Source organism: Gastrolobium bilobum, unplaced genomic scaffold (assembly GCF_033153095.1).
Source record: "Gastrolobium bilobum isolate Gb01-03AN ecotype WA unplaced genomic scaffold, APGP_CSIRO_Gbil_v1 utg42518, whole genome shotgun sequence".
In the NCBI taxonomy this organism is placed as follows: domain Eukaryota; kingdom Viridiplantae; phylum Streptophyta; class Magnoliopsida; order Fabales; family Fabaceae; genus Gastrolobium; species Gastrolobium bilobum.
Window position 1 is genome coordinate 107,312 of NW_026900044.1, and position 25,080 is coordinate 132,391.

General features: G+C 33.6%; 2 protein-coding genes, 2 non-coding genes and 1 pseudogene across 4 annotated transcripts; 3 read left to right on the forward strand and 2 right to left on the reverse strand.

The window, feature by feature from the left end:
* Positions 1-45: 45 nt before the first annotated feature.
* Positions 46-4,759, reverse strand: LOC133294995 (potassium transporter 5-like). The gene is made up of 8 exons (XM_061493774.1): positions 4,535-4,759; positions 3,778-4,003; positions 3,160-3,411; positions 2,982-3,032; positions 2,137-2,397; positions 1,875-2,042; positions 1,497-1,751; positions 46-1,377 (listed from the first exon to the last, which is right to left on the reverse strand). Exons 1-8 carry the CDS (start codon positions 4,757-4,759, stop codon positions 428-430), a joined length of 2,388 nt encoding a protein of 795 aa, XP_061349758.1. The 3' UTR covers positions 46-427.
* Positions 4,760-9,805: 5,046 nt separating this feature from the next.
* Positions 9,806-9,877, forward strand: TRNAD-GUC (transfer RNA aspartic acid (anticodon GUC)). The gene has a single exon. It is a non-coding gene; the product is annotated as a tRNA-Asp (tRNA).
* A 179-nt stretch (positions 9,878-10,056) lies between these two features.
* LOC133294998 (autophagy-related protein 18a-like) lies at positions 10,057-14,080 on the forward strand (annotated as a pseudogene).
* A 2,725-nt stretch (positions 14,081-16,805) lies between these two features.
* Positions 16,806-18,345, forward strand: LOC133294996 (glutathione S-transferase F13-like). Its single transcript, XM_061493775.1, has 3 exons — positions 16,806-16,952; positions 17,092-17,140; positions 17,888-18,345. Exons 1-3 carry the CDS (start codon positions 16,806-16,808, stop codon positions 18,343-18,345), a joined length of 654 nt encoding a protein of 217 aa, XP_061349759.1.
* Positions 18,346-18,939: 594 nt separating this feature from the next.
* On the reverse strand, positions 18,940-19,010 carry TRNAG-CCC (transfer RNA glycine (anticodon CCC)). The gene has a single exon. It is a non-coding gene; the product is annotated as a tRNA-Gly (tRNA).
* Positions 19,011-25,080: the final 6,070 nt, after the last annotated feature.

Genomic DNA, 25,080 nt, shown 5'->3' on the forward strand with positions numbered 1-25,080 from the left:
TTTGAGACAAAAATACCCCAATACACATAAAAATCTAGACCCGATCTATCAATTACAAAAGTAAAAATAAAATAACCTCATATTCCAAGTCATATTTCGTTCTAAACCAAATATGAAATCAGTAATTTTTACCCAATATTCCCGGTAATATTTTGGCGAACCAAACACCTCTTTCGTAAGATTCCAAGTAAACTCAATTTCTACTGTATTCCCATCAATCATGATTCCCGGTCACCAAAAAATTTCTCTTGTACCAAACCCACCCTTAAGTTACAACAACTATTATTTTTTATTTTCCCGAGCAAGTAGATCTACGGAAATTGCTCGATCCCTTCATTTTCGAGCACTAATCAACAAGCATCCTCGGAGTTTATCTCTGTTCATATTCTCTCTTTCTTCTTGAAGTATTTGTGCACTGTTTTGTTATTTAAAGTTCATAAGTCATTCCCACTTTGACCATACGCTTATGAGGAATATCAAACACTTTCTCACATTGCCTCAAGTTCTTCATCATAAAATTGTAAGCATAATCTATCAGAATCCTTTTCCCTATGCCAGATCCTTTGCTAGCAACCACCTCACTCTCACCAATCAAGTGAACAATGCCTGCACTTAATGCTTTTTCAATTGTATCCATCTCTTTTTCAATGGCCTCTTGCAACAGTCTCTCTTTATTACCAGCCTCTTGTAGTTCATCATTCTCATCACCAACAACACTCATTTTTTCTTCAGTTTTATCACTCTGTCGTACTCTTTGGGATGCCAGAAATTCGTCAGCAATAAATGCCTTCAACCTTTTAAAAAGCACATCTTCAAAAGGTTCTTGCTCGGATCGCACATCAGTGTATCCATATCTAGCAACACATCGGAATACATTGAGGAGTTCATGTTCTACTCGACGAAAAAGAAATCTCTCTTCCATAGGAACTTTGCTAATAGGCAAGGATTTGATGGAAACAAAGACAATGACAGAGTGCAAAGCAGGAAAATTTGCCACATAATGCTTGAAAATGGGTGGGATGCCTTGAACAAGCTCAGAATAGAACATGGCAAGGCCAGGCAATCGAAGTAAGTTTGTGCTAGAAGTAATCTCCTTAAGCTTCTCTGGAGAAACCTTTTGTTCCAATTCATAATAGTACTTCCTTCGATACACATTATTCCAAACGTACATGATGGTCATTAGAACAGCAGCAAAGGCAAGAGGAAGATACCCTCCTTCTTTGAATTTGTATAGACACGAGCTTAAGTAGACAAGCTCAACAGAACCGATAATAAGAACATAGGTGATAACCAAAAGTATGTGTGTCTTCCATATCATAATCATGATCAGAACAAGCAAAGCAGATGTAAGTGTCATTACAAACACCACTGCTATCCCTGCATCCACAAATTTATCCGTTCAGAATTTTCAATTTTCAGAATTTTTTAATCATTAACTATGCGTAGTTTAGATTGTTATGCAAAGACTAGTTTAAGAGTTGAAGATATTAGATTACCAAAAGCATTGCCAATTTCTGTGGTAGTTTTAAATACAGCAGTGACTACAATGCATAAAAGCATGAGAATGTAATTAACTTCGGGGATGTAAACTTGTCCTTCATACTTGGCTGATGTATGTACTATTTTCACACGAGGAAAACATCCAAGTGAGAGGGATTGTTGAATGATAGCAAAAGTCCCAGAGATTAAGGATTGAGAAGCTATGATTGATGCCAAAACAGCAACAACAAACATTGGCCAAAATAAAGGACCTGCAAAATATGAAACCATCATTTTAGTTGCTATAATACAAAATAGTTTTGTTTTCTTCTTGGACTTATGGGATTGGCTTTATATGTTCATAGTTATAACTTTAATGGGTAAAATTGAATTACGTGGTATGGACTTGTAGAAAGTGTCTGAAACAAGATCGTTATTTTTGCGAAGAAAGGAGGATTGTCCCGTGTAGGCAAGCATGATAGCAGGGTATATCACAGAGCATATGCTTATTTGTATGGACCGGACTGTGAAATGTCCAACATCAGCAAACATTGCTTCAGTTCCTGCAATTTTCCCCCCATCAAGTCTAGAGCGATGGCCAACAAAAGTTTCATAGTGAAAAGGAGTTATATACAATAAAAGTAAATAAATGTGAACCTGTTGTGCACAGCACAATTCCACCAAGAGAAATCCAAGCATCTTTTTTGTTCCTGATGAAATAATCTACAATGTATTTTGGATTTAAAGCCTTGATTACTGTTGGATCGTACTTGATGAAATTGTAAACACCAATGCCTCCGATAAAGATGAACCACACACTAAGAATAGGAGCAAAAGTGTAGCCTACTTTATGAGTTCCGAATCTTTGAACCATGAAAAGACATATCAGGATGGCTATGGATATCCCAACAACCCGATCTATGCACAAACAAACGAATTAGCTTATTTACAGTTGTAATAAGTATGAAATATATTTCTGCACTTATGATATATAGTTAATTATTTGAAGACTTGATAATAGAACATAATCTGTGAGGAATGAATTTTTCTGGTTTCTCTAATAATGGTCCTTGTTATATTACCATATCATTCCAAACTGCAAAGACAATTCAGCTTTGTCTCAGAGCCCTGCCTTTTTTTTTCCCTTAATTTTATAAAGAACCAATTCAACCCAAAAGTTTAAACTTTTGGGTGAGGCTACATTAATGATTTTATATATCTCAACACGCTCTCTCACACGAGAGCTCACTAGACTTGAAGGATGGACAATGCACGGTCCCACCTACTTGTAGGAAGAAAGAAATTACACTAGAAAGAAAGTGGGAGGCGGTGAGAATCGAACCCGGTACACCGAGGCTCTGATACAATGTAAAGAACCAATTCAACCCAAAAGTTTAAGTTTGGGTAAGACTACATTAATGATTTTATATATCTCAACCAATTTCTTTCAATACTCTGTTATCAAGTGCAAAACAAAATTAAAATGAGTACAATATACCTACCGTTAGTCATCGAAGGAGCAGCTTCCTTGATCCCTACCACAGCGGATAAAACTGCAAACCAAAGAAAATGTTACTTATTTCAGATGTTCGACTCTGTGAACATAAATCAAATGGTTACATGGAAAATAAAAAAATTAACAAAATAACATTGGATTAGAATAAATAAAATTAGAATAACCTGATATGCAAGGAGTGAGGATCCCATCCCCAATGAGCATGGATGTGCCAAGCATGGTAACTAGCAAGAGGAAGAGCTTGGCAAAGTGGCTGTTCTCAAGCGTGGACTTGAGACTTGAAGACATCTTCATACGGTTATTTTTAGGCAAATCTAGCTGATAATTAGACACTTCTGCATCTTCAATTTGTTGATTTGGAATAAGTCCCACTTTGGCATAACGACATATCAGAGAGTATAAAGCGAAAGTCCCACCTAAAATATGTCCAACACAAATTATAAATATTCTTACATGTGAAATTAAAAATAAAAATAAAAATAGCACAGAGTATTTCTTTCATGTTGCCTTGTTTGCAAATGTCATTGTTTAGTTAATCATTAGCTAGTAGTTTTAATGATTCGTGTAATAGTTTCCCAGTTATTAGCCAATTTACAGGAATTGATATATCTTTAAATAAGATTTCAAGACAAAAAGGTTAAAAAATAGACCTTTTCATACATCTATAAGATACTTATATGTAAATAGCTCTTATCTTTTTGGCTGAGGTCTTAAAATTTCGTGCAGAGAAATGTAAGAAAATCAATTAAAGGAATGAGAGGGTTGAATATGATGATGCGTACCATCGCCGTTGTCGGTTGCTCGTAAGACAATGAATCCATACTTAACAAGAGTAATGAGAGTGATGGTATAAAAGATCAAAGAAAGAACACCCAAAATGTCGTCGTTGTTCTTTATCCCATCCGGGAAGACACTTGGATACACATACAAAGGTGATGTTCCTAAGTCTCCATACACAATTCCGAGGCTTTGAAAAGCTAGTTTCATAATCACTGACATCGAGGGCCCCTAAAAAAACATTTGTACGATTGCAAAATAACAACAAAAAAGAAAAACATTTTAATTATGTAAATGGAAAAGTGAAATTCAAAGGTCACGAATAAGGTCCGTCTATTTTATAAAATAAATTTCCATGAAACATGAACACTAAGAAAAAGGGTGTTGAATGGTAATTTCCTCAGTATATTCGAAAGAAAAAATTGTGGTGTGTGATTAGTGCTCAAGTATAGAATGAGAGTGCAATGAATGAATTGTTCAAAAGTTCCTTGTCATGGAGCATAATCTTGACTTATATAATTGGTTGTGTACTTGTGTAAGGTTCTAGAAGGTGTGAGGTGGTATGGGTGATTTTGCATAATGTGTTATATCATGTAATAGGGAGTGAAGAATGAGCGTGTAAGGGGTAATTAATAATAATGCTTGGTATATCATTTTTTCTAAGGAAGTTGGGGAATTGTAAGGGACGAAATGTTGGATGGTATGTGTGTGAAAGATGAAAGATGAAAGATGAAAAAGGAAAAAGGAAGTATAGATTGATACCTTAGAGGCATGAGTGGAAGTAGAAAACTTGCGGGATTCAATGTCCAAGGAATCATATCTTCTCAACTTTTGTGATGAAGGCTTCCTCCCCGTGACCCCATGATGATGATCAGAAACTCCCTTATGGTTTTTCTCTGTATTTTTCTTGTTCTCCATTCCCTCTTCCACTACTTCCGAAGACATGTTGATGATTTTGCTAATGAACGGCCTCACAGAACGTTCCATAACTATTTATAATCAGGGTTTATCGTTTCCATATCGATATAATAATATATTTATCTCAAATTAATTGAGGTTGGTGGTATTAATTGAGGTTGGTGTAGATAAATTCAAATAAAAGATATAAAAGGATGAAAAAAATAAAAAATAAGAATAAAATAGTAATAATTAATATATAGCAAAATGATTTCTGCAGCTGCTGTACTTACAGCAAGCAAAGATCCGCATCCGAATCTTAGGATACGGCAACGGATCCTGAGTTTTTTTTTTTTTTTTTTTTAAGTCGTGGGGCCCACTTTTCTGTGTCAGCTGCAGATAACACTATCTTCGGCTGCTGCAGAAATGTTAAGCCCTTAATATATATATATATATATACATATATATATATTTAACTATTTTTAAAAGATTTTTTTATGTTTTTAAGGCATGATTATAAAACTACTTCCCTTCAAGTTAACAAAAATATTTTTTCACGAATGTGTATTTACTATTTATGAACATCTTCTTCTAATTAATATGATAATATCTATTTTTAAGAGATTTTTTATGTTTTTAAGGCATGATTATAAAACTATTTCCCTTCAAGTTAATAAAAATATTTTTTTCATAAATGTGTGTTTATGGACATCTTCTTCTAATTAATATTATAAAATATTTTTCTTGTTTAACTCAAATTTATTTATTACTCAAGAGTTAAGAGTTATTGTAATAAGTGCTAATGATGACTTTTACTATGCTACTATCATAGACGTGTAGAATACGCGTGGTGAGTTCTAATTGACTATTTTTGCTCCGAGCTTTCGACTACTTTACTGTTATAATAATTGGTTTATTTTTTCTGATGTTACTTTAAATAACTTTATCTAATGTTCATCAAAACAACATCGTTTTGGGACGGAAATCATGATATTTTTGTAATTTTAATTTATTTCAGGGTTATAATAGTCTTTATCACTCTAATTTTTTAAACTCAAAATGACGTCGTTTCGATAAACGTTAGATAAAGTTATCTAAAGTAACATCGAAAACTTTTTTCCCATAATAATAATAATAAATAATAATAGCATTAATAATAACAATAATAATAATAATAATAATAATAATAACATTAATACAATATTATATTTTGTTCATATCAAATAAGAAATTATACGAACATTTTTCTTAAAAAGATACTAAATATCTAAACTGATTAAATTATATTTAAGTTTATGTAAAGATTGATGTGATACTATTCAAAAATTAAAGGTGAATACATATATTTTAAATGTGTATAATAAGTGAATTTTGTGAGTAAAAAATATTTTTCGTATAAATTTAACCACAAAAGAAATATATTCAAGAGAATTTAATTGTTTATTTGTCTAAATTTATTTTTTATGGTAGGAAATTCATAACTATTGAACTATTTTTTTATGGGACAGGCAAATTTGAAACATTTGTTAGACACTACAAATTTTTTAAACTAATCAATAGGTTTGCATTTTTTCAAATTGTCCTTGATATGATCAAATTTTTTAATCAGTCAGCTTATTACTGTAAATTAGCAATAGGAAATTTTCAATTTGAATTTTTAATGTATTAATTTTGTTAACTATTAATTTACTCGATTATATTTCATTCTTTTATTAATTAAATAATTAAATATATATTTTAAATTGATATAAATTTGATTCGTTCTTTTATTCATAAGTTAACATATGATTTTACTTTTACATTTTAATTAAATTCATTGAAGTTTAATACTTCTTACAATAGCTATTTACTATTACATAAGAACCATATTGAGAAATGAGAATGTTCTGGCCAATCGATTGAAAAAGTAAAAGTTTTGCAAAGATTTAGGATTTGATTTCTTTCATGTTGTAGGATACATGTAAAAATATATGTGGGATCTAATTTTTTTTTTCCTTGCATGGCCTCATATAAATTTCGCATACTTTTTTTTTTTTTGTATAAGATAATTTTGTCTTTGACAATATTAGAAAGAGGCAGGATCCTTTGACACCGGTGTCAAATTTTAAATTTGACACTTCATCTGAGAGTCGTTAGATCAAAAAAGATCAATGGTGTCATATGCTTACAAATCAGAGCCGTTAATCTTTTTTGATCTAATGGCTCTCAGATGAGGTGTCAAATTTTAAATTTGACACTGGTGTCAAAGGATCCTACCTCTATTAGAAATATGGGAGAGGTTATAGTTATTACTTTTTTTCTTACTTCTTGTTACTAGCAAATTTTAACCATTGATTTTCGTCAATCTAACGGTTATAATTTATTAGAATTAATAATTAATTAATAAATATCACCCAATAAATTATAACCGTTAGATTGGCGAAAATCAACGCTTAAAATTTGATAGTAACAAGTAGTAAGAAAAAAAAGGTAATAACTATAACCTTTCCCTAGAAATATTAAACCAAAATATTTATAAATATTTCTCTATATAAAAAAAGAGACAAGAAAAATAAAATATTGTTTATCTCGAATAATATACATGACGTAAACCAAAGCAATTAAATACAGGGACTTTCTATGTATGTCCACTAGTACATGTCAGCAAATTTTATAATTTTATATTATTTTTTATTTTAATTCACAATGTTTTCTCTCATTTTTTTAAAATCAAGAATGAATTTGTGGGAAAAGCCTTTCCTACACCAAGCAATAATCTATTTTTAATGTACAAATTAGATGGGGTAATCATTAAAATTCAAAATGAAAGTGTTTCTCTTCTTTTTTTTCTTATTCATTTTTCTTCCATTATTTTCTGTTAAATGAAAATATTCTCAAATTGACTACTTTGCGAAACATCTTTGAAAGTAGTCAAAGTTCACCAAAGATGTTATAGCTCGATAATTGGAAGAAGAAATCCACATCCATCTTTGAAACATTAATATCTACTCCCTCCATTACTAATAGTTGGTTGGCTTCCCATCGATAAACTCACAATTTATCATGTTTTCAAGGACTTAAATTATTCTTATATTTAGTCAAAAGTACGAAAACTTAGAATTATTTGGCTAAAAAACATGAAGTTTAAATTTTTGACTTATGTGAATGAATTTTGCTTATTTTGTAGGACAATTGAGTTGAATTAAAGCATTGGAGCAATGATTAAGTTAAAAAGACTTAACGCAATAAATGAGGAGCAACCATTTAGTGAAAATCTTATTGAAGCTATCTTTCGGCTAATTTTTCATTTTGAAGATGATGTATTTGGGTCTTGTATTCTTCATAAAAGTTGTAGATCTTTCTTTTTGTCTTTCCAACGAGACCAATATTATATCAATTGGACAAGTATAACTCAAGTTATGCCTAAAATATGAAATCATATTTTTGTTGTCAGAGTTGCTCGCTATAGCGAGCAAACCAACAAGTTGAACCAATTTTCTTAGAACATCTTGCTGGAATGCTTGCTAGAGCGAGAAAGAGCAGAATTTCACAAATAACTCGCTAGTTTGCTCGCTGTAGCGAGGAAACCAACAAGCAACGTTGTAAATAAGACTTATGGATCTTCTTGTTTTAAAAGGCACAAGCTAGGGCTTTTGAAGGACTTTTGGGATGATTCTCGGACGACTTTGGAGGCAGAACAACAGTCTTTGGGAGTGGAGAAGGCAGAGAAACGGTCAAGGCTTTACCATGGAGACCAGTTACTTCATTTTTTATGCTTTTCATTAGTTTTTCATCTCTTGTCATAGTTTTCCTAACTTAGACCAGATCGTACCTAAAGTGAAATCTAAAGATAAATAGCATACAGATGCGCGTTAAAGAACATATGATATAGTTGTTTCAGGTTCATATGTAGCCCAAGTGGGAGATTGTTAGAAAATTTCATTTTCTACATTATTGTAGGCTTCATATTTAATTATCAATTATATCTTGCTATTTAATTATTGGGTGAATTAAGTGATCTATTAAGGAACCCAATTAGATTTCAAAATGAGTATGAGTTAAATGAGTGGATACTCACATTGGTCCAACAAGGTATAATGGGAGTCTGGTGGGCTCAATGATAAGGAATTAGGAAAAGGGTTATGGTCCCAATATGTCAAATAAGTTAGATGATTTTCTCCTCCCCATCAAGAGAGAACTTCCACAAAAGGATTCGGCACTCTAGTGATTTGACTGAGGAATACCATCAATCCCATATCGAATGTGCATTAATTCCTTTTTCATTCCTCGACGATCCAATATAATATATCTGGGATTTGCAGTGATAGTTTTCACCGTAAGATATTGGGAGATTCCTAACATAACCTACAAATACAAATTTCTTGCTCTAGGGATTAAATTTATTCTTGTCATAAGGCACATGACAAACATAACACAAATATCCAAACGCTTAAAATTAAGCAACCAACAAAAAAAATAAAATTGGTTGGCATAGAATTATGATATATATTGTCGTCAAAATACACTCACCCTAAGTGAGCTTGAAACTGCAATGCTTGTACAATATTGACTATTGAGAATATGTTGGTAATTATTTTTTTTCACCTGACCATTATGACGAGGAGAAAAATATGTTGGTATCAATACAAGAAATCTAAACATCAATGTCATTATCAAAAAAATATGCCTTCATGCAACAAAACTTTAAGGGGATATATATAGGTATTTAGAGTTTATCTGTTAAGTTTGATATCCAATTTCATAATTTTACAAAAATTTAGAGACTTATATGTTGTAAAATACATATTATACAACAAGCTTACATATAGATAAACTTCACAGTGCAACGGTAACCGTCAAAATCATTAAACAAAGCAAAAATACATTATTGTAAAAAGTTAAAAGAAATTGTTTTTCCGAAAGAAAAAAAAATCGTTTACACTCAAATTTTAAATCCACCTAGTAAGTAGTAGTTATAAAAAAAATGTAAAATCCTAAGATGGTTGTCTTCAATATCCACCTAAAATTATAATGACTTAATATTTTTAAAAGAGAGAAGAAAAAACTAAAATCCACGAGGTCAGCATTGGTTGATGAAATTCGTACCAAAAGAGTGTCTATAATTATATAACATATACTTGCTTCTTCGAACATCCAGTCGTTGTAGTATAGTGGTGAGTATTTCCGCCTGTCACGCGGACGACCCGGGTTCGATCCCCGGCAACGGCGATATATTTTTTCATTTTCTGAATTTATCACTGTGTTGTAACTTAACGGCTGTTGCCTGCAAATGAAGCCCATCAATCATAATGTTGGTTGTTTAATTAAACTCTCACCAAATAATCAAACACTTTTTTTTATTACAGATCTATTAATTAACAAATGTCTACTGCATAATCAATCAAATAAATTATAATCTCAAAAAATCCGAAAAATACGTAATATCTCTCTGCAATCCTTCGAATTCATGGAGACGATGACCTGGTGTTGCTAGAATCCTTTGGGAAGTGAAGTGGCATGCTATTTCTGAATGGCCACTCTTTACTTCTCTTCTTCACCTCCTTCGTCAAACCCTAACCCTAACCCTAACCCTACCTTTTTTCCACTGACCAATACCAAACCTTCAATTTCCATTCCACAATGCTTCCTCAATCTCGATCTCAAACCCCTTCGCCGGAATCTCCCACGTCGCTCCTCCGAATCTCATTCAACCAAAACCATACCTGCTTCGCCGCCACCACCGACGCCGGCTTCATCGTCTACAACTGCGACCCCTTCCGGGAGCTCTTTCGCCGCGACTTCGCCGGCGGCGGAATCGGCCACGTCGAGATGCTCTTCCATAGCAACATAATGGCGCTCGTTGGTGGCGGGTCTTTCCCACAGTTCCCTCCAAACAAGGTCATGGTCTGGGATGACCACCAGGGCAGGTGCTTCGGCGAGCTCTCATTCAGAACCGCCGTTCGCGGCGTCCGTCTCCGCCGGGACCGAATCGTCGTGGCTTTGGAGACGAAAATATTCGTGTACGATTTCGCGGACTTCAAGCTAGTGCATGAGGTTGAGACCGTTTCGAACCCTAAGGGGCTGTGCGCGGTTTCGCAGCTGGCCGATTCGATGGTGCTGGCGTGCCCCGGCTTGCACGAGGGTCAGGTACGGGTTGAGAACCATGCGCAGAAGAAGACTAATTTCTTTTCGGCTCATGGTTCGATGATAGCGTGTTTAACTCTCACGCTTGATGGGAAGTTCCTTGCCACCGCCAGCACCAGGGGCACGCTTATTCGTGTTTTTGATACTGCGAATGGGGCTCTGCTTCAGGAAGTACGTGTTTCTTCTACTTTTTGAATTTTCTCAATTTCGCTGTTCTGGTTGAGATTTATGCTGTTAAAGACTCATAAGCTATGCAGGCTTAGGTTCAAAATGTGCGTATATTAGTTTCGCTTCAAGATGTTTGGATAATGAAGATAATGGTTGAGGCTAATTGAATTGAGAAGTACCAGAGTGGTTTATTAGGCGAAGTGCTAGTGTTGACTAGTTGGATGATTTAAAGTGCAATTTTATTTTATTTTTCTAGTTTCATATGAGAATCAAGATGTATGTTCTGCTATAAGTTTCTCAGTTTGGACTGATACAGATTCATCCGTTCAACTATTGGTTTTTTCATGCATGTAACAAACTGGATGTATGGTGTTGGTTATGAATTTTTGCTATTGGTATACTATCCACTATCCAGTATCCACATATGAAATCCATTATTCTGAGGTTTGGGAAAGACTTAATGTCTGTGGATTTTTTTATTTTTAAAAAAAAAAAAAAAAACAATTAGGCATTTTTTCATTTATGAAATAACTTTGATTATTGGCTTTAGATGTATTAAAATTCTTGTGTAGATTTTCTCTATTAACATATTTTGTCTTTGACCTTTGAAAATTGAATTTAATTTGGATATTTCAAAACTTTTTTCCCCCTACTGATCTATAAATTTATTGGAATAAAATTTAGGTAAGAAGGGGTGCAAATGCAGCAGAGATCTACAGTTTGGCATTCTCTTCTACTGCTCAGTGGTTAGCAGTCTCTAGCGACAAGGGTACCGTCCATGTTTTCAGCCTTAAGGTTAATTCTAGTGACCCAGAGCATGAAAAGTCACAAAGTTCATCCAGTTCTGGTGCTGCTATTACACCATCTAGATCATCTCTCTCATTCATTAAATTTAAAGGTAAGATTGATTGATGTTTGTTCTGACTTGAGTATGTATTTTCATTTGCTGCTATTATATATGACCATAAACTTTTATTGATTAGGACGGTTAAATTTTCACTAAAATTGTTTAACTGTAATAGATGATAAAAGACAAGAGTGTTAAATCAATGGCTCTGAGCTAACTCTGTATTTGGAATGGATGTGAGATTTCAGATTTTGAAGAGAATCGGTTTTATTCTTGCTTGTGTTATATACTAAGTGTTGTGCATGAAATTGATTTCACGTATATTGTTTTGCAAAATCCAGTTTTTTAGTCACACTAGCCAAAAGGGCACGGAAATTTGTTAATTCAAATGGATCAATTGGTAATAAATAGTAATTGGAAATTTCGATATTTACGTGAGGTTAAATTAGATTTTGCAATGGTGAAGCAACTCTTTGCTGGTTGTCTATTTTCAGAGGAATTGGGATTTGGGGACTTTTGATGTTTTGATTTTGTGAAGCAACAGTTTCGGAAGTTACCCAAACAATACTCAGTTCAATTTCTTTCAACATGGTTTTTGGCTTTAAGGGGTGGTTCTGTAGATCTCCAGCGGAAAGCTAACACACAGGACCGAGTCATCTATAATCCCAATGCCTTTCATCTGGGAATTTAATTTGCATAACAGAAAGAGGCATCGATTATATTATTGTCATGTAGGAAGAAGCAATTCAGCTTCTGAAGTTATGATGTAGTATTGCATTGTAGATAGAAGATACAACTCTTCCCTTCAAGTTCTGTTTAATATATTAATTCGAGTGTTAAAGGCCTTGCAAGTACCAACAGTCAATGTGGGCATGATTTTGCTGAATTTCTATCCTGTCCCATGCATGTGCATCATGATCAGTTTAAGCCCTAATAACAGATGGCCGATCTTTAATTTTGGTCAATAAAGTTTAGTTTGAATTTTTATCATCAAATTATAGCTTATTAGATATGTCTTGCTTGACTGTATTATACATAAAACTATTTTCATGTAATTTTATGCTGTTAGTCTTGACAACCACCTATATAGCTTATTATTTTTCTTTTCATGTGTGTTTGATTTTCTCCTTGTTTTCTTGGTTTAATTGTTCCAGACTGGATTTGAATGTCTATGGATTGCTTTATGGTTTCAGTTAAACGCTTGACAATTTATTTATTTCATGATATTTGACTCTTTCACAAGGAGATATATAATTATTCCCGTTGCCCTTGTTAATCCTGTGTTAACTTTGAACTCACAGGAGTGTTGCCTAAGTATTTCAATTCAGAGTGGTCTGTTGCTCAGTTTCGCTTACATGAGGGCTCTCATTACACTGTTGCATTTGGTCCCAAAAACAATACAGTCATAATTCTTGGCATGGATGGAAGGTAATATTTGAAAAAATGACAATATTAAATTTTCTGTGGGGTGTAGTTGATAGCTATTTTATATATCTTAGATGCTGTACGTTTTGATTGATAGCTATCTTTCTTTGAAAATCAAGCGGTTTTCATCCGACGTTAATAATATTCACTGAACACTCTAATAGTATTGCTGAATTGACATTTGAAGAAAGGTCATGTCATGAGCAAGAGAATTCAAAGATTGGCAATGCTGTCTCATACTTTTTATTTTTTAAAGAAAAATACCATTACTATAACAAAATTTTAATTGAGAAGATAGGTGCACACTTTTTTTTTTTTTAAAGATAAATGCCATTGTTTTAATTGAGAATGAAGAAGATAGCAGAAAACCTTTGGTCCTCCCATTTAACTTCGGTTATCTGCGTTGCATTGAATTTCATGCCTTTCGTTAGATAAATTGCTCCTGTTATGTATCCACGCCTTCCTTGTATGCTTTATATTTGAAATGCTTGCTATTAAGTGGCCGTTGATGTTAATGATCTGTAGTTGATTGTTATATGCAGCTTCTATCGATGCCTGTTTGACCCAGTGCATGGTGGAGAGATGACTCAACTTGAATATCATGACTTTCTAAAAGCAGAAATAGTCTCGTGAGACAATGTGTTAGGTGACTCAGCTTTAATTAGGGTTATTATTTAGTGATAATGTAAATAGAAGCACCTTATACGAGTAGGCAGAAGTAACACTGAGTTAATTATTCTTTAAAACTTGTCGTGCCAATTATTCTTTACTTAGGTTTCACATGATTAATTCCATTATAGTATTGTAATTATGTAATTATTTAAAGAGATTAATGTTTCTTATGTTATAGGAGATAATTTTATCACCTAATAATGTATGAGATTCATGTTTTATTTTTCTCTTTCTTCTTTTCATGTGGCTTTTATATATTTTTATATATATGTAGGAGATAAAATTATCTTTTACAGAATTGAGAAATATTAACCCTTTATTTAAATGATAAATTTTAGGGTTTTGAAAATGCAATGCAAACTCTTCTTTTATTGTGGTTATGTATTAGTATAGCAGTATCCTTTGGAGCATTCATGTTCTGATGAGTTTTTCAATGGAGGTTGAATGATTTAATCCTCATGTAATACATATTGTTGTGCAATAGAGAGGAAGAGGAAATAGAGATTAAGAGAAAGATTAAGATTATAATAAATTAACAATATAATTTTTTAGGAAATTTTTTTTTCTTTCTCATTTTCATAGTAAAATATCTATTTATATTGGAATTTATAGAGGTGTTATACATGTATATAATATTTGATTCATTATTATTTAGGAATATAATAGATTGTAACCATAAAAGCATCTAATACTTTTAATAATACCTAATAAAGATAGTTATTTACCATGTAAAACATGTTTGTTTCACCATGCATTATATTTTCTTAAATTATGATACATGAATTTAAGTGACATCAATGGATATAAATGTAACTAAGTCCAGAAAATGTATATAAATATTGCAATCAAGTACACGTGTTTAAATGAATGTAATATGTACTAACGACTATTTACAATTTATTCAAGTTGAACAATGTATATGTTGTAAAATTATTCCTACATCAAGATAAAATCGCCAAAAAGAAGATAAACATATAGATTTTTACTTGGTTCTTTCTTGCCTTTGTCTAAATTGTGAGAGAGCCATACTTTTTTCGCTTCTGAAATCATTTTTATACAATTGTAAGAACTCCACTAGTTGTTAAATTTTGTATTCATAGTATTTATGTTATCCTAAATATATCTTTTTATTTGAGTCCACATTAAAGGAGAATATTTCTTACATATCAGTTTTTCACTTTATTATTTCTTAAATCATGTTTGTTGGAATGTATATTTTTATTATTTTATTATCTTATAAAATATAAAAAAAAAAATATAATAAAAATTGATTGCAAATAAAATAATATTAAAAAATTAAAATTTATATTAAGTCGGGATAAATATTTGCAAATAAAATAATGTTTGAATCTGAATATTAGAAATAAAAAATAATAATGTCGGGAGAGGCGTCCCAATATAAGTTTCATAATATTTGAATTAAATTCAATCGGTTTGAATAAAAAATAAAATTATTTTAAAATCATGATTTAAACACGCTAGTTTGTAATTTACATTATTATTAAAAATAAATTGAAGTTAAAGTAAATTGATAATATTAAAATTAAGTTTCATCGATTGAGTTAAAAATCCTATAGTTTTCCCTGAAATTATTGCTTTGAAAGTTGTGTTTGACTGGAGAACATAAGTGTTTTCTTTAATCTGTATTCTTTTTTATCATGTGTTTCTCCTATTTTATTTGTTCTAAATCTATAAAATCGTAGATTTATTTTCCCAATGCCTTAAAATAATGGTAAATCCTATTATTTTTACCTTTTCGATGCATGGTTGAAGCTGAATAAGTTGAGAAAAAATAATAATAATTCACTTACAAGGACCTGGAATTTCAGCTTTGTTACAAGAGTCCTGGGGTATTTTGATTACCCATAAACTTCTCAAGGCAATAGAAATATGTGTGACGTCTTCCAGAAGTAACAAAATTAAACAAATTATCATTTTCCCCTAATTTTTTATTAAAAAATTGTCAAAATTTATAATATTTTTAATTTTATATGTTTTTAGTTTTACACATTATTTAAAGCATAAACAGAAACATAGATAGACATATAACAAAAATATATCTTTTTTCCCTCCTGTGCACCAAACATGCTAACATTACTTATACAGTGCACATAGCCATGCCCATTTCTCCAACGCGAGAAACTAGCTGACTGACATAATAGTTAAGAGATTCCTTTCTTGTAAAGATTTCATATCATATTTTTTATTCCGGATGTTTCGCTTCTCTGTAAGAGAACATAGCAAGAACAATATTTATACATAAAAAAGGGTTTTATAAGAGTTATGTCCTAGGAAAAGTGATTGTGTTATGTTATAGAGATTCGTTTTGCGTGCTGAAGTTTTTTTTTACTGCGGGTCTCACAAAATATTGTAGTGTGTGTAAGAAATTTTGTGTGGTCATGTTGAATAATAGATGATAAACTCTAAAAAAAAAACACTTCATGTGCTCTCACAAGCTTTAGAGTACCTTTTTTACTGGTACACCACCTCCTTTTACTTTGCCTCGTTCAGAAAAATTTATAATAAACTTTCATTGAAATAACTTCAATGGTTAAATTTATTATTACATGTGCTATGAATATAAAACTTTTACTGCAATAGTAGTGAAAGCAAATATGGGGACCGCATCTGACAGCAACATGTCCAAATCTGAGACTCAAGTTTTTCACCTTGATTTCACGCAAAAGGTAGAGTTGAAATTTTTGGCATGTTATGGCTAAACGACAACTTCATGGCTCCCCACAGTCAAATGGCAGGCTTGGTGCCTAAGGTCACTAGCTACACACACTCACAACTCCTCTTCTTAAATGGACCTTGATTTCATATCATATATGTCTCCCTCATTTATCTCAAAAGCTCTAGTAGTTATAGCACCGCTTAATCTGTGTCTGAAAAATTAAAATGGCACTCAAGCTTTATGGTCTTGCTATGTCCACCAACACCACCCGTGCCATGGTCTGTCTCCATGAGAAAGAGGTTGATTTTGAGCTTGTTCCAGTCAATGTGTTCGCCAAAGAGCATAAACAGCCTCCTTTTCTCTCCAAAAATGTAAGCACTTCTAATGTTTACTCCATCTCTTCTGATATATATGATCTCCAAGTTCACTCTCTTATCTTCATAAGTTTTCTTTTCTTAATTAGCTCCCTGCCCTCACCAACTTTTTCTTTGTTGTTCAATATTCATGCAGCCCTTTGGTTTGATTCCAGTGCTTGAAGATGGTGATCTCACTCTCTTTGGTATGCTTTGATCATCCATTCTTTCTTTCTTTTTTCAATTGGGATGCTATTTTACAATTTTTGTACTCTGCATGCCCCTTTTATTCAGAAAACATACCGTGATGCAAGTTTTCACATTTATCAACTCCAACCACTCATGCATGTCCCATTCTTTGTTACTCCATTTAGTTAGCTAAGTATGGCAAGAGCTAGAAATCCTAGGCGAAACTGCAATGTGTAATTTATTTATTTTTAATTACAACTAAAAAATGTATTATAAAAAAAGGAAAATGAAAAGTGTTTATGGCACAACTTATATCCTTTTACTCTCACAAAGAAATGGGACCCACACTTTTATATTTTTTTGTCCACTTTTTTTCCTCCTTTATCTATTTTTTTCTCTCACTTGAAGTGACATAATTTTATATCCTTCAAAATAACACACACTTTTTCCTATAAAAAATTAAGCTGATACTACGTTTCAACAATTGATCTAAAAGTAGAAATGGCGATGGCACACAATGTGTTCAGTGGCGAGCCACAAAGTATGTGTGTGAGACCTTGGTCCTAGCTTGTATTTGAAAATTAGCCATATCTTTAATGTAGTTAAACCGTGACTAAGTTTTTGGATAATATTTAGTGTTAAGTCCCACGGTCCCACTTATATTTTTGTTGGCCCTAGCTTAACAAATTGGCCGGCTCCGCCACTGAATGTGTTTCGTTTATCTTAACCTTTAAATGATATCTTTGTGTGTGTGTGTGCAATAGAATCCAGAGCAATTACCGCATATGTAGCTGAAAAATTCAAGGAAGCAGGACCTGATCTGATTAGGCACAAGGACGTAAAAGAAGCTGCATTGGTAAAGATGTGGACAGAGGTAGAGTCTCACTACTACGACCCAGTAGTCTCCCCCATTATCTATGAATACTTCGTGGCTCCATTTGAAGGCAAAGAACCCAACAAGTCAGTGATTGACACTAACGTTGAGAAGTTGAAGAATGTGCTTGATGTGTACGAGGCCAAGCTGAGCAACACCAAGTACCTTGCTGGGGACTTTTATAGTCTTGCTGATCTTAGCCATATCCCTGAAACTCACTATTTTATGCAGACCCCTTGTGCTTCAATGATCAATGATCGACCCCATGTTAAGGCTTGGTGGATGGATATCTCTTCTAGGCTTGCTTTCAATAAGGTTGTGGGAGGTATGACTTTTGGTCACATATGAGAGTTTTGTGAGGTTGGTTCAGTTGTTGCCACTTAATTGCAGTATTCTAGCAACTATAATCTTGTATTGGGTGTTGTTTGAAACATGTTTCATTTCCTTATAATTAGTACAAGGAAAACGAAATCAATTTTAAGTGCTCTCTTGTCCATTTGCATTTTCCTAGTGGAAGCACAATTAATTTATGGGAAATCATTGCAACGAAAAGTTATCTATAACAATTAAGTATAATTATGTACTATATGATGTGACAGAGACTGAAAAAAAATCAATTTTATCATTATAACTATCTATTATTTGTATGTGGAGCCACTTGTATGGGTGACTAATTTTAAAAATAATATAGATTTTCTACAAAAAAAAATTATGGTATAATTTGTGGGTTTTGTGTTTATCATTTTAAATGAAATAAGTTATGTCATTTTAGGAAATAGATAGACACAGAAAAATCGTAATCACAGGAGAGATGGAGTGATTTTTTTTAATTTAAAATTAAAATTTTCTTTCATTTAAAATGAAACTCATCCTTTATTTATAAATCTTGCGATTGACTTTAACATCTTTAACATAAAATTTGTTTGGACTAAAAGAAATGGTTGCGCATCCGGGGAATCGAACCCCGGTCAGTACCGTGGGAGGGTACTATGATACCACTACACCAGATGCGCTAATTGAACATAGAGCAGAATAAATTAGTATCGTTTCATTTAGTATATAATGCGATCATGACAAGACACCTTTCATGTGATTCTTCCGACTTCCGAGCCATGTTAATTAAGACATTTGATCGAAAACTTCTTTAGCGAGATTAAAATGTTTAAGGGGACGTTTGGTTAAAGGAATATTTTTTGAATATTAGAGAAATGGTTAGAAAATAAATTTAGTAAGAAAATGTAAAAAAAGTTGTTTGCTTAGAAAAAATTTTACCGGGAAAATTAGGTAAGATTTATAAAGTCTATGTTTGGTTGATGATAGAATATTGATGGAAAAAATGATTGAAATGATGAAAATAACCCTTTATTAAAATATTAACATCTGACTTTATTAAATTCTTCTCCTCATTCTGTTGGATATATGCTCTTTTGGTCACTAAAGTCCTATTGGGCTTCAGTGAAACTTGAGCCCATGAGGCTTAGGGTTAAGTTATGTCTAAGACCTAAGCGTATATATTCATAGTTTTCTCCTCTTGTGCCTCCAAGGTGATCAGATCATCAGAAAAACAAACCTAAGAGGCAGACGTTCATCATCTGAACGGTTGCCCACACAACCATCTCATCCTCCTCGAGAGATAGTCTGGAAGATCTGCCACAGTCCAGCTTCAAGGAGGTTGTTTGTGTTGCGGCGCTGAGGTGAGCTGTTCGTGAAGAGGAATCCTACAAGGGAAGATTCTACACGACACCTGCGCACCGAGAGGTAATTGTGAAACAAGGATGATTCGGTAAGCATACCAATGTACTAGGTCCTAAACCGCTTCCGCATAAATCTAAGATTTCCTACAATTGGTATCAGAGCCTTGGCTGTACATTGGTATGTGAATCTAGTTTCACTATTCATGTAATTAGTTTTGCTTCTTGAAATGTGGCACCTAGGGTTCTAGGATTATGGTATGAATCTAGCATGTGTATTTTATAATTCATTTTCATAAAAGTTTAAATTTTAATCGGTAAAAATGCTTTAATCCATGGTTAGGGTCTCTCGTGTATTTCTCGATTTGTAACAAGGAGGCTAATCCCATATGATTAGGTTTCCTCTTGTTGGTTTTGTTTATTTTTGGAATTTCTGTGTATTTTTTCAATATTTTGTAAAAGTTCAAGATCGAGAAATCGCGAGGAAGATGCGCAGTCAGCACTTTCGGAGACTTTTCGAGGACTTACCGATCTCAGAATGGGGCGATCTATATATGGTTGGAAAGAGGACGGAAATACGAACGCAACGGTGGGTGGATCAGCGCCATCTGAGTTTACACGCGCCTCCACGCGCCTCCACAAGATTCTGAGAGTGGCCGCCACTCTCCGGCAAAGAATGGGAGAGTGAGAGAGCGTCCGGCCACCTTTTTGGGTGGTTCCGGCGGCGGTGCACTCGTCTCTACGTGGTGGTACTTCCCCTGGAGTTTCAGCCTGATTTGACTTCGGGTGACGGCGCGGCAGACCTGACGGCTAGGGTTCCTCTTTCGCGTCCTAGGGTTTCTCGCCAAAGGATTGGGTCTTTGGGCTTTTGGGCCCATGAAACCCTAAAGGGGCTTGAGACAGATACTATGGGCTAGGCGAAAGTTGAATTCTAAAGTTGTATTATTTAATTTTATTTTATTTTCTTTAAAATAGGAAGGCCATGGATTAAAGTAATTATGATTTATTATTTAATGCTTTTATTGATTGGTATAAATTATATGATAGATAACATGCTTTATTGCGATAACATGCCATATAGAATAGGTGGTGCCATATTGTTGCATAACTTGTATGATTGCATGAGCATAATAGCTATTATGTCTTCAGCGACTAGTATGATAGTTATTATAGGATTATTTTGATTTTAAATCATCCTAAGAAATTAATTAATAATTATTATGATTTTTATTAAAAATCTAGATTAATAATTGAATTAATTAATTTTGGATTATTAACATCAAGACAAATAATCGTTATGGAAATTATTTTGATTTCAAATTATCCTCATAAATGATAATTATTATGATTGTTGCAATCTAGATTAATAATTAAGTCAGCTATTTGGATGATTTAAATCTAGAAAAATAATTAGAGAAAATTTCCTAAGAGAATTCTTTTATTTTGCGAGTAATTTGTGGGTTTTTCTGAAATGGTCATGGAATAACACACGCTGCATACAACATTCATGTATCATGATTGTTTGGAGCACACGCTGACGTAAAGTGACCGGATTTCAGGACCTTAATACTTTCAAAATTATGTTAAGCTTAGTGCACGTTTATCGGCGCTCTTACTTATATAGTTTTTGAAATCAAACAAAGGATACTCTCAATTAAATAATTCTTGGAAATTCGAAAATGTTGCTTATGTTGAATGGAAGGAGATTTAAATTAAGAGATTAATTTAACCTTCAAGCGCATTATAGGACCATTAATAAAATAATCATGTGAAGTCCCATCGAATAAGCATGATTGGATTTTATTAGATTGGACTTAAATATCTATGGGAGGAGATTTAAATTAAGAAATTAATTTAACCTCCAGGCGCATTGTGGGCCTATCAATAAAATAATCATGTGAGGCCCCAACGGATAAGCATGATTGGATTTTATTGGGCCTTAATAATTTCAAAATTTTAATAAAGTATTGTACGTCCCATCGTCGATAATACTAAGTTATTAAAGATAATTTTGAAATTAAACAATGAATTCGACTGGGCTTATGAAAATTCTCAAACAAAAATGTTGAATGGGTGAAGGTTTTAAAAATTAATTAATTTTAAAACCTGCGGGCTCCATTTGTGGGTTTATTAGTGAAATGGTTATCGCTGAAGCCCCATCGGATAAGGATAATCAGATTTCACTAGATTAAATCTTAATAATTTCAAAATTTTAGTAAAGTATTGTACGGCCCATCGTCGGCAATGCTTAGACACTAAGGATAATTTTGAAATTAAACAATGGTTAATTACATTCAACTTTGGTAAAATTGTTAACCCTCCCATCGAGGCTCTGGCAATGGCACTGAAGGCCCAAATAACAATTTTGGTTTTTACAAGTGACTTGCCCATCGTAAGCTTTGTTAAGATAAACTGAAGGATTGTTAACAACAAACAAGAGTAGTCATGAGAATCTACTCGCACTTCGTTTGTTTATTGCATTATTTGTTTGTAATTGTGTGCTTTATATGTTTTTCAGAAAATATCTTAGAAATGATTTTGAGTCGAAAACCTCTAGATGGTACCAACTATGAATAAGTGAAAAGCAAATTTTTTGATATTGTTCTAAAACATGGAAGCTAAAATTTGTTCTGACAATGCGAGGGCCATAGCAACCTGCAGAGGATGCGTCTAAGGAAACTAAGATGCATTTCTCAGATTGGGAAAGGACAGATATGGTAGTTCGCTGCTATATTATTGTCAGTCTTTCCAAATACTTGCAGAAGCAAGTGTACATGATTAAGAGTGGAGTAAAAATGCTTCAGACTCTTTAATGACATGTTTGCTGCGTCTAGCGGCTCTGCCAGACAGAATGCAGTCGGTGCAGGTTTTGCTAAAAGTCTTGTTAAATCCAAAGGGAAACCCAAGGGTGGTAACAAGAACAAAATGACTTGGTTATCAGTTGTCAAACCAGTTGCTATGAAGAAGCTGCAAGGCAAGTTCTTCAAGTGCAGACTGAAGGGATACTGAAAGAAAAATTGTCCAGAGGTGATGAAAAGAACCTGACATGGGCATATCAAGGCCTGATCAGTGAATGAATTATTGATTCAGGAATCACTGATTATGTTTGTTACTCTTTGTAGTAGTTCAAACATGGCATACCTGTCAGCAATGAACAGATATTTTAAGCTTGAAAATGGGAACTTGTGTCTGCATTTGCAGTAAGACAAGTTATTTATAAGACTATGGTTTTGGGTGATTGTTTATTTGTTCTAGATTTCAAGAGGAATTCAATTTTTGTTAGTTGTTTTGGTTAAAACATGGGTTGACAATGCAATTGATTCCTCGGTTACATTTCGAAGTTCATCTTCGTCTTGTTTGTTCTGGTACATTGTTTAAATAGTCTTTATTACCTATGTCCTATACCCTTTTTAAATTTGTTATGCTGAATGGAAAGGATGATGAACAAGAACTTTCACCAAAGAAATAAAAGTTTCAAATGAAACATCACTTTGGCCTTTGTGATTGAGTCATATTATCTCAAGTAGGAAACATATTTTAGTTAAAAGAGGGACTGAAAGTTCAATAATCTTTTAACTAACAGCTACATGTTAGTCCTATTTGGAAGGTAAAGTGGCCAAGCAATCCTACAAGGGCCAAAAAGGTTTGCGCAACTATTCAACTGGAACTGGTACATACTAATGTATGTGGACCAATTAGTGTTCAGACCAGAAGAGGTGATGAGTACTTCATTATATGAATGTTTACTCTGGATTTGGATAGATGAACCAAGTGCGCCATAAGTCTAATGCTTTTGTAATTTCTAAGAGGTTAGTCTGAGGAATAAAACCATGTAGGTGTTCAAATCAAAAACACTTTGGTCTGTTGGCTACCTGTCTGGTAAGTTCAGGTCTTACCTGATTTAAGAGGGGATGGTTTTTGTAACTGTCAACTCTAAGAACGCATTAGTTGAATGAAGTTGCACTATGCAAAAATCAAACATTTCTAGACTTGGTGAAGATCATGTTCAATTATTCATCTTTGTCAATGTTGTTCAAGGGAGATGCCTAAGAGAAGGAAATGTACCTTCTTAACTTGATTCCGTCAAAAGTTTGTTGTAAAGACACCTAAAGAATTATGGAAAGGGTGCAAGCCCAGATCAAACCATATTCGGATTTAGGGTGCTACGACACACGTCCTACAACAACAGTCATGAATGGAGATGGAATCTTGTACCCTGGAAGAGTGCATATCTTTTAAAGGAGGGCTAAGAAACTTAAGTTAGGTTATTCAGTGAAACTAGTAGAAATATTAGTATCACATGTAAAGGAACAATATCAAGGATAATCGGATCCTCAAGAAATTGAAGATCCATCATTTGACCCACTATTTGTTTTACCTATAAATACACAAGGTCTAGTGCAGTACATTCGTAGGGGGAGAGGACCTTGTTAACTCTCAAGTTGTCTCTTGTTGAGTGATATTAATCCTACTAGTTACGATAATACACTAGAAGATGTTGTTGATCAAGTGTTGCTCACGCTATGAACAATGAGATGAAATACTTGTATTTCAACTCCGTTCGGTCCTAGTAAATACACCAGAGGGGTAAAACCCACAAGGTGCATGTGGACATAAAAGGCAAAGAGAGGATGGACAGAAAGGTGAAAACCTTCAAAGCTAGCTTGGAGGCATTTTTTGCCAGATGCCATGCTTGAGTCTATCCAGATTCTCTTAGTTGCTATAAGTCTCAATTATGAGATTTCATTTTGGGAGTTGGATGTCAGGATATCTACATATAACAACCAAAAGGGTTTATAGCAAATGTGTAGGAACACACGGTATGCAAGTTGTGAAAGTCTATTTCATAGACTTAAGCAAGCATCCAGGTCTTGAAACATCAGTTTTGATCAGGTTATCAAAATTTTGATTTTGAGAGAACCTTGATGAATTATGTGTATTTGTATGTAAAGGATACAACGGAAGACAGTAGCTTTTCTGGTACTTTATGTAGATGATATGCTCCTTATTAGAAACAATGTGGAGGTAATATCAAGCATAAAGAGTTGGCTAAGTTAGTGTTTTGGTATGGAAGTACTGGGTAAGCCAATTATATTCTTGGTATAAAACTCTTATGAGACCGGAAGAATAAGTTGTTGGCATCACCTCAGGCTACTTTCACGTACAAAACCCAAAATTCAACATGAGAATTCTAAGAGAAGAATTATAATTCTCAGATGTGAAATTCATCTTCCTAAGGAGTGACCAAAGACTTCTAAGAAGGAAGAATGCATTAAGCAAGATATCTTATGCTTTGGCAAAGAGGCAGGAGAGGGCGCCGCGGGCAGGGAGAAGGGCGGGGGGGGGGGGGGGGGGGAGGGGAGGGGAGGGAAGGGGCGGGGAGGGGAGGGAG